Source organism: Thunnus maccoyii, chromosome 4 (genome assembly GCF_910596095.1).
Source record: "Thunnus maccoyii chromosome 4, fThuMac1.1, whole genome shotgun sequence".
NCBI lineage: Eukaryota > Metazoa > Chordata > Actinopteri > Scombriformes > Scombridae > Thunnus > Thunnus maccoyii.
Window position 1 is genome coordinate 10,226,268 of NC_056536.1, and position 9,150 is coordinate 10,235,417.

Below are 9,150 nucleotides of genomic sequence, written 5' to 3' on the forward strand. Positions count from 1 at the left end.
CAGTTGGTTGAGTTGGTTAGATTAGGTTAGATTTAGGCATGACGAGTAAGATTGGTTAGGATTAGGGTAAGAATATGAGGGTCCACCAATCAGAGGCTGAGTAGGGCTGGTCATGACTTCGCCATCCTAGGAAGAGAAATATCGCGGAGAGGAGCGAGCAGTCAAATTAGCAATAGCACAGGAAGTAAAACAATAAAGGTAGAACACGTTGCGATACCTTTCAAAATCTTACTTTGGCTGATACATTATTGCAGTAATGACATCATGACTTTAAACACAAAACTATACCACAACAAACAAGAGCTCACAATGCAGTGCTGAAGTCTGTCAGGGTAGTTGTGATCCTTCATGTTGTTGAAGTAATGTTTTTATTATAATTCTTTGACAATTTTGTTTACTTACATACTGATAGTTTATTGTCCCTATAATGGCCTTTCCTTCTTTCTTTTTTTGCAAATCCATGACGCCATATGATGATCTGTGCTATATGTAAGTGTGCTTAATGTTGATGTGTCCTACAAGTATGCAGCCTGTGCTGTGTGTCAACTTATTTCTTTATTTTCACATGTCTCGTCATTATATGGATGTATGGGGGCAGACAACTCAGTTATCTTCTGTAAAACCCACATGGTCAACGGAATAACAATTTATTTTAAAAACTGAAAGCGGAAGTCGTGTATTTTACTGTCTTGGTGAGCTTGACAACTCTCAGCTAGTCTGATAGCAGCATGGACGACTTGAAGAAATGGCCAGAAGTAGAGAAAGCAGCGACAGAGAAGAGACGTGAGCTGGTTCTTCAGGGTCCTGCTGTCGATAAGAGAGTCTCTTGTGATGGAGGGCTCACCTCTGCTGTCTACTCCCTCACACTGCTGAATTATCTGGAAGTCAGCCAGTGCCCGAGTTTGACAGAGATCCACGAAGACATCCAGCATCTGACAAATCTCCAAAGCCTCATCCTGTGCAGGAACAAACTCGCCTCCATCCCGAATGTCATCGGCAACCTCAAGTCATTGAAGGTCCTGGACCTTTCAGTCAACAACCTCAGGGTTTTGCCAGAGGGTATCACCCAGTTAAAGGAGCTAAACACGTTCAATGTGAGCTGTAACAACCTGGAGGTCCTGCCGGAGGGACTGAGTCAGTGCACCAAGCTCTCCACCATCAACATCTCCAAGAATCGCATCACCAGCTTCCCCGCTGATCTCTACTCGGAGAAACTGGATCTCCTCAGCAGCCTGGTTGCCTCTGATAACAGCCTTGAAGAGCTGAGTGGAGATATTCACATGCTAGCTGCTCTGAAGGTGGGCCCAAATTCATCCCTTCACCTGTTTTAGCTCTCTGACCCTCTTATATAAACCATACAACATGACTTTAGAACACAGTTTTCAGCTCTTCTTTCCGTATAATTTCATCATTCTGGTAATTGTCCACCACAAAGGGAGTATGTTTTGATTAAGTGGTTTTCTTAAAGAAAACAGTTTTTAGGTGGATCAAAGTTATGCCGAATTTTAGAGGATCTGTCAATATTTTTTGATGAATATCTTAAAGGGGTTGTCGTGGGAAATCTTCAGATGGGCCAATAAATCTTCAGGTCACCCACAACTTAGCATTAAACTCAAAACTTATAACAGAAAGACTCAAAAAATACACTTGAAGCTGGTAGAGTTCAATGTAAATAGGTTTACCGTGCATAAAGAGCAATACAACGTAAACCAAGGCCTTGATCCCGGGATGAAGAACCAAATGCAAAATCATAAAATATCATATTATATACCTCTTCATAATCCCACTTAATGTGGAGTTTATTTTCTAGACTCCACCTTGGTTTTTTAACCATATTCAAAACTATTCTGCCATTATTGCTGAGTTCATTAGTGACCTTGGCGCTTTGAAAATGATCCAAGTATGATTCATCTAGAAACAATGGTGTCTCAGACAAAAATTTATCAGTTGCCCTTGGCCTGGAGATAATGTTTCACCATCTTCCACATTTCTCAAAATAAAAACGGGCCTAGCGGCTTTTCATCACCTCACGGAGAACCAAAATATTATATTACTGACTAGCCTTCTAATTAACTTCCCTGGGTACTGTCTCTTGACATAAATGCTGTGTTTGCACATTCACTGGTACATCTGTTTGATGAAGGGAAGGCAGCCTCCACCATAGGGTACTCACATTTCCTAAAATACGATTCAACTGTCAAATGTGTAAATGGAGTCTGGTATAAGTAATGTATCTGTGCCAGCTTAAAGGTGTAATATACAACATTCAGCCCCACTAGGTGTCACACTAGAGCACAAGCATCTCAGACCAAAACAAATGTGTGTGTAGTTTACTCAATAACGCTGGGGAAAAAAAGAACATCTGAACAGACAGCTCACGAAACTCAGATCAAACTGTCAAACTAGGCAGTGCTGATCAAATATGGATCAAGATTCTGATACTGCATTGCCTATTTCACGCCTCGAAACATACCTTAGTGTACTGTTTAGCTGTAATATGAGAAAGTTTGTGACCTGGCCGCCATATTGAAAATGGACACAGGGAGGGACTCACATCATTGATGTAAAAAGAGAACTGCATACAGCTTTGGAAGAGACCTTGTTCATTCTTATGAAAGTCGCTCAGTGGTGCATGAAGCCATAAAAGCTACTTCCTACTGTAAAGAAGTTACCCAGATGAATGCACACTGCACATATGCCCGGCTAACTTCCAGTTTAATGGAGTTAAAATAATTCAATCACGTGGCTCTTCTAGACTTTCCAAATGTTATCGAACTGAATGGATCAAATTCTGATGGTGAAAAGAGTCATTTTGCGGGGGCTGTGACGCTCAAAAAAATGTATCCACTATTATACAGGCGCTCCTTTTCCCATGATTGTGTGCGCGGAACTTTTTGGACCTCTGTTTGAAGTTGTAATTACATGGTTTGGCTACTATGTCAAATTGGCTTAAAGTCTGGAGCTCTTCCTGGGGGCTTGACCCACATGCACTAACATGCACACACGGCTGGACCGGCTATCAAAACAAAGAACAGAGAGAAGCTCAGATTACAACACACACAGAGGGAGTGTGACTTCATTCTCTGCTCAGGACACCATTACTCTACTGTATCTTTACAGAACGAATAGTTGTTTGATGACATCAAGTAGGACTGAATGTCGTATATTGCACCTTTTAAATGTAATATATTCTTGCTGTAGTAAGCCTTAAAACCTTCAGGTGTAGCTGATGCTCTTTTCCCGAGTGCCTAACCTAACTCATGCACTTGGTTTTGTCCCCCCCCATGCCTGCCCACCTTCCCAGGTGCTGGATCTCTCAAACAACAAGCTGAGGGAAATCCCTTCTGATTTGAGCGACTGCCCTAAGCTAAAGGAGATCAACTTTAAAGGCAACAAGTTGAACGACAAGCGCCTGGAGAAGATGGTCAACGGCTGCCAGACCAAGTCCATCCTCGACTACCTCAGAGGAAAAAGAAAAGGCAGACAGGGAGAGGATGGAGCTGACGCAGGCAACACAGACAAAAGGAAAAGGCAACAGCAGAGGAAGAAGAAGGTGGCAGACGAACAGGATGAAGTGGAGGAACTGAATAAGATGGTAGTGAGGGTTCTCCATGTTTCGGACCCTTCTACAGCGCTCACAGTCCAAGTGAGTGCAGAAGTGAAGGATGTTCGACCATACCTGGTATGCTGTGTGGTCAGAGGGATGAACCTAAAATCTGGGAATGCTCTCAAGCGGTTCCTGATGGCCCAGGTAGGTGAAAACCGAATGCATCAGACCAAGTTCATGATGTGTAACCAATAACATAACTAAGTGTGCAGTGTGGCCACCAAAAAGATTCCCCTGTTGTTTTTCTAGACGAAGCTTCATGATGACATTTGTGGTAAAAGGACCACCGCGACCATTGCGACTCATGATGTGCAGCTTCTCAAAGGTCCCTTGATGTACGATGTCAAGCCGCCAACTCAGCTGAAGGTTTGCCAACGCAGAATGATTGGTTCATTATTTTCAGCCAGTCAAACAGTTACATTTTCATTGGCATTCAGAAAAGTGTCAAGTTTTATGTTTGTTTGCTGTGTGATCTACTGTAGTTTCCGCTGAAAAGCTCTCAAAAAAAATGTAATTTCACGCAAGAACATGATGTCTGTTAGATTGTGCCGCTGGGTCGAAAGGAGATGACGGCCATTGAGCTGATGAGACATCTTCAGCTGGAGGCTGATGAGCTGAGGAAGCAGAAGAAGAGGCAGAACGTAACTGGCCTCCACAAGTCAGTACAACATACGACTCTTTCATACAGCACAAGTTTTATCTCTGATGGGGAAAATGGTTTGAAAGATGCTCATCAGTTAACTGCAGACTGGAGTAAAGGGAGGATTTTCTTTTGTTAGAACTAACAGACACTTTATAAACTGATATTCAAAATAAAAAAGCAAGTTCAACAACTCGGTAAAAAGAAACATAAGTGACACCTCACATTAAAGTGGTGTGTAAGATGTAAGTTGCTTTCTGTTTTTGTTTGAACACATGAGCCCACATTGTGTTTACAGGTAGTTGTAATCGGTGCATAATAAACAGGCAATGCAAAGAAATTGGATTTAAAAACATTTTTGGTCCACTGCATCAATGCCATGATGTTTTAGGCCTAATAGTTGATTATGATAACTGACGTGACTCATCGATACAATCAATACATCTTTTATCTGTGGTTAATGCATCATAGTGTGCTTGAAGTAAAGTACAGGAAGACCAAACAGCTACTTGACATGATGACACACAGCAAGTGAAACCTGCAAATCAGAGAATCTTTACTGACAGCCGCTTCAGATTTCAACCTTATCATTTTTCATCTAAAGAAGGTCGCCTGCTGTACGTCAACTAGTCTCCCAACCATTTTATTTTTCACAGATACCTGCAGCTTCTGCAAGGGAAACCACTCTATCCCTGCCTAGTGGACGCAGAGGGACACGTGATCTCATTCCCACCTATAACCAACAGTGAGAAAACCAAGGTGTGTGTGTGTGCATTTTCTTTCTGGTTATCATAAATGTGTCCTACCGTAAAAGAGAATTTCATGTTATGATTATTATTATCATTTATTATCACATTGTCTTATTGTAGACCACAATCTGCATCTGTATCTCTCCAGGATGTAATAGGAATATTTGCCTGATCAACTGATTGTTCTTCACAGATTAAGAAGACAACCAAAGAGTTGTTCTTGGAGGTGACGAGTGCAACCAGCCTGCAGACCTGTAAAGATGTTATGGACGCTCTGATTGCAGTAAGCTTCCCCTTTTCTCTCTCTCTTTCCCTGTTTTCACCATCATCATCAATGTTACATCATTATGTTTCTTAAAATGTGGCTGGCTATTTATGTAACACTGAAAACAACATGAAGACATTATTTCACTGATAGATGCTCTGTCACTCATCTGGATTATTCTGCTGTTTTAAAGTAGGATTTGTAAAAAGCAGCAGATCGCCAGGTTTAAACTACCATTCACATATTATCGCTCATCAGGATAAAACAGTTCAGTACGTTATTTTTTATGTGCAAACTGTAAAAACAGTATACTATAAAGATGAGTGTATAGTGGATATTAGTATGTGGTGTGGAACTGTAACTCAGCTCATCAGATTCTTGTAAGTACAGTTAACATTTTGTCCAGAGGGTGCCGCTACAGGAAAGTTCATGGAAATGTGTCCTGTTGTTGGCAGGACACCTCGTGCTGGACAAATGTTTTGAACAGATTTTATTTCTTACATATTTATTACTGAATCAACACTGAAACCTGCTTGTCCAAAGGAAACCTTTTCATTGAATTCATTCTGGGACAATATTTTGAATTCTTGTCAATATTGGATGACCACATTTTACAGTTCTTTATATCCTTCTGGATTTCTGTGATGGAACAAATGCTGTGTTCCACTTAACAAAACAACTTTTGGGGAAGTATTCAACAGAACAGACAGATCTCAAAAATTTGCCTTGTTGTTGGTGCAAGATTTAAGTGAACAAAACACACAGGTCACAATACTGCAACTGTGGAGCTGATAAATGTCTCAAATACATTGTTCAGTACGTTTTGGTTTAGTTTTTAGCCTGATGTTACACCCAATATTCAGGAGATTTTGTCAAAATTTGGCTCATTCTGGGATTTCTTGTTTCAAATGCAACACGTGGGCATTTAATGGTTATTTCCTGTTTCGTGACAGAAAATGGCGGAGTTGAATAAGTTCACAGCCGAACATCGGGAGGAGGAGGGGTCAGACGGGGAAGGGGGCAGTCCCCCGGAGCCGGCTTCCAGCAGCGAGACCTCCAGCGAACTGATCATCCAGCAGGTCCGAACTGTTGACCAAGACGGGAACCTGAAGGTCGTCTACCCGTCCAAGATTGACCTCTCCAAAGACATCAGCAACTTGACAGTCATTTGGTAGTCATGTTGTGGGGAACCTTTGATGTTTACACTCATTCATACGCTACATTAATTGACCAGAAAGAGCATAGAAAACCTAATAATTAAATCAACACCCTGCAGCAGTTTGATTTTGGGAGAATCTTCAATTGTTGCCTTTCAACAAATGATAACATTTTTGATGCATATGCAGCTTTTTGAACCACATGTACTTACTTTAATAAATACTTTTGCCACCCTCTGAAAGCATGCTTAATATGAAACACTGTATGTCTGTATATGTTTTATTTGACACTTTAACACAATTAAAATCAAGCATTAATACTCAGGTTTACATTGACACAAGAAGGGCTCTCCTTTGAGGTTTTAGGCATGTTTAGAGGACAGGCAGTGTAAAAGAAAGGTGATGAGGATGCAACAAGCTATTGAAGCTATGACAAGTTCACACCCAGTTGTCAGAATCAAACAAGAGCAGAAGGTCTGAACTAAGAGGGTTGAATTATACTGAAAGGAAAAGTCAACTGGAGATCAGTGTCTTAACAGACTGACAGGCCTCCTGCAGTAGACTTTATTTGCAAGCAGCAGCAAAATCAACACACTGCACATGTCCTGACCAGGTCAATACGTCTCATGGGTCTGTCTAATACATAGAGAGCTGGACCTAAAGATGTTTATATAACTCTGACATTTGAGTTCAATCACTGGAATAACATTATTTATGTCCTGATGAGATATTCAACCAGCAGCCTCCTGCTTTATGAGTTAAAATGATCTTGTGGATGGCTTAATATATTATTTTACATAGTTTTGAAATTAATAACTTGACAATGTGATACTGTAGCTTTGAGCTATGAAACGATGAACAGAATTTGTTGTGTTGAAAACATCTGGGGGAAAAAAGGTCATACTCCATCTAAAAATTAAACTTCTTATCCTGTGTGGGTTTAACTATTCAGTATTCAGTAGTAAGCTAGAGTGGAATTGAATTATGGTACATGATAAAAATGTTAAGCAACTTAGGGGGTATCAAACACATAACCTTGTCATCTAAGGTGAAGCTGATCATGAAAACAGTGTTCTAAACCACTGAGCCAACAGATATTCCCAATAATGGAAGGAAAAAATCTCCATTTTGATGAGGAAAATGTATTTGTCTCAAACTAGAGCTTGAAGCCCAGAGATTTGTACATCATTAGTGTAAAGCAAGACTAATTTACCATGAGAATGAATGATATGTGTAAAAAGTGTTTGAAGGAAGAGAGAATCTGTAAGTTTAAGAAACTGGAGTGAGAGGAGACACACATCCTGCAGAGTGTATTGCAGTCAATGAGAACATGACAGGGACTCTCTATCAATTAAGGTTCAGATCTCAAAAACTATAATTCCTATGTGAAATGTATTTACCTTTTGAGAGAGAGTAGGCTTGTGGCAACATACTGAGGCCAGCTATGTGCTTGAGGAGTTAAAATTGTGGGAGTGAGAGCTGTTTAAAAAATCTTTTCTGGTCTAATAATATCTGTGCTCTCCACTGTGCCTGATTACATGACACACTGATGAGACCTGACAACGTCTGTAAAACCCCTGACTTTTTGCTTAAATTGCTGAAAAACTATAAAAGATATCACTAAACAATCTGATAACTTTGAAAATTCAAAGTTGTCATGTGAACATTTTATAGTTTGAATGGTGTCTGTAGGATAAGGGATGTCCGAGCAGTTGAGTGTCAAAGTGACAAAGGTTCCAACTCAGTTGGACGGTTCGTCCCATAGACTGCTATTATGAATTTTAATGTTTTAAAAAATTATATAAAATCACTGAAACATGTTACATTTCAGAAAAATACAACTACACATCTGCTGAATGAGTTGCACAGATTGACAGTTGAATGGTTTTTATAGCACAAAGTATGAAGCAGTTGAAAAGGGCTAAAAAACGTACGGGAGACGGAATAAGAATAAAGAGTGAGAAGGACAATAAAGAGTGAGAAGAACAAAGTGTGATTGCTGAAAGCAATCACACAATTGAGAGTGACTACTGTTAACTAATTAACAGTAGCATAAAAAGGAACATTTAAATAAAACAGACTACAGATTAAATTAAAATTTGTGTGTGTGTGTGTGTGTGTGTGTGTGTGTGTGTGTGTGTCTAGGAACCTATTCTTTGTTTCATTTTATCCTGGTTGTTTCTTCCCTCTCTCATGTTTGCCATATTATATTTTCAGTAAAAGCACAGGCTCTGCCGCCTTTATCGGCTTGTCTTGGACTTCCCTATTAGTGCCCATTGTGTTTTCTACGCCAGAGAAAAGAGAAGGAGCCATCTGGAAGAAAATGGTCAGTAAACTGCCTTTTTAAAATTGAAATGACATCATTAATATTATTATTGTCTGTGAAAAATCCTGTCAATGCTTTGTCTGCCTTCATCTTTAGGTGGAGGTTCAGAGCCTCCTTGTGGCTGAGGTGGTGGGTGGAACCAAATCTACGGCTCGGAAATCAAGCCTCAAGAATCTCAGTCTCCAAACTTTTGACTAGTACTCTATTTAATCCAACTCGGATCCTAATGCATGTACTAAGAACATATACGCATAATTGCTGGAAAGTTCTGACATGGTGTTGTTTTCACCAGTCCCCTGGACTGGTTGATCAATACATCGGCACTCTGTTGAGTCTGGACCAGAGCCCTATTACTCTGGCCATGCTGGGGGTGTGTTTAGACTTCTGCACAGCTCAGAAAGACAAA

At 40.3% G+C, this 9,150-nt stretch overlaps 1 protein-coding gene across 1 annotated transcript; it reads left to right on the forward strand.

Annotated features, from left to right (window-relative positions):
• The first annotated feature begins 677 nt into the window (after positions 1–677).
• On the forward strand, positions 678–6,660 carry lrrc47 (leucine rich repeat containing 47). The gene is made up of 7 exons (XM_042410457.1): positions 678–1,298; positions 3,305–3,751; positions 3,857–3,973; positions 4,150–4,265; positions 4,904–5,006; positions 5,190–5,279; positions 6,215–6,660. Exons 1-7 carry the CDS (start codon positions 729–731, stop codon positions 6,434–6,436), a joined length of 1,665 nt encoding a protein of 554 aa, XP_042266391.1. The 5' UTR covers positions 678–728; the 3' UTR covers positions 6,437–6,660.
• The last annotated feature ends 2,490 nt before the right edge of the window (positions 6,661–9,150 follow it).

What these genes read in the sequence shown, in the direction of transcription:
- lrrc47 (XM_042410457.1), top strand. Translation starts at nt 729, where the DNA reads ATGGACGACTTGAAGAAATGGCCAGAAGTAGAGAAAGCAGCGACAGAG. An exon ending in AGCGGTTCCTGATGGCCCAG is followed by an intron (nt 3,752 to 3,856) that starts GTAGGTGAAAAC and finishes TTGTTTTTCTAG; the next exon opens with ACGAAGCTTCATGATGACAT. An exon ending in CCAACAGTGAGAAAACCAAG is followed by an intron (nt 5,007 to 5,189) that starts GTGTGTGTGTGT and finishes TGTTCTTCACAG; the next exon opens with ATTAAGAAGACAACCAAAGA.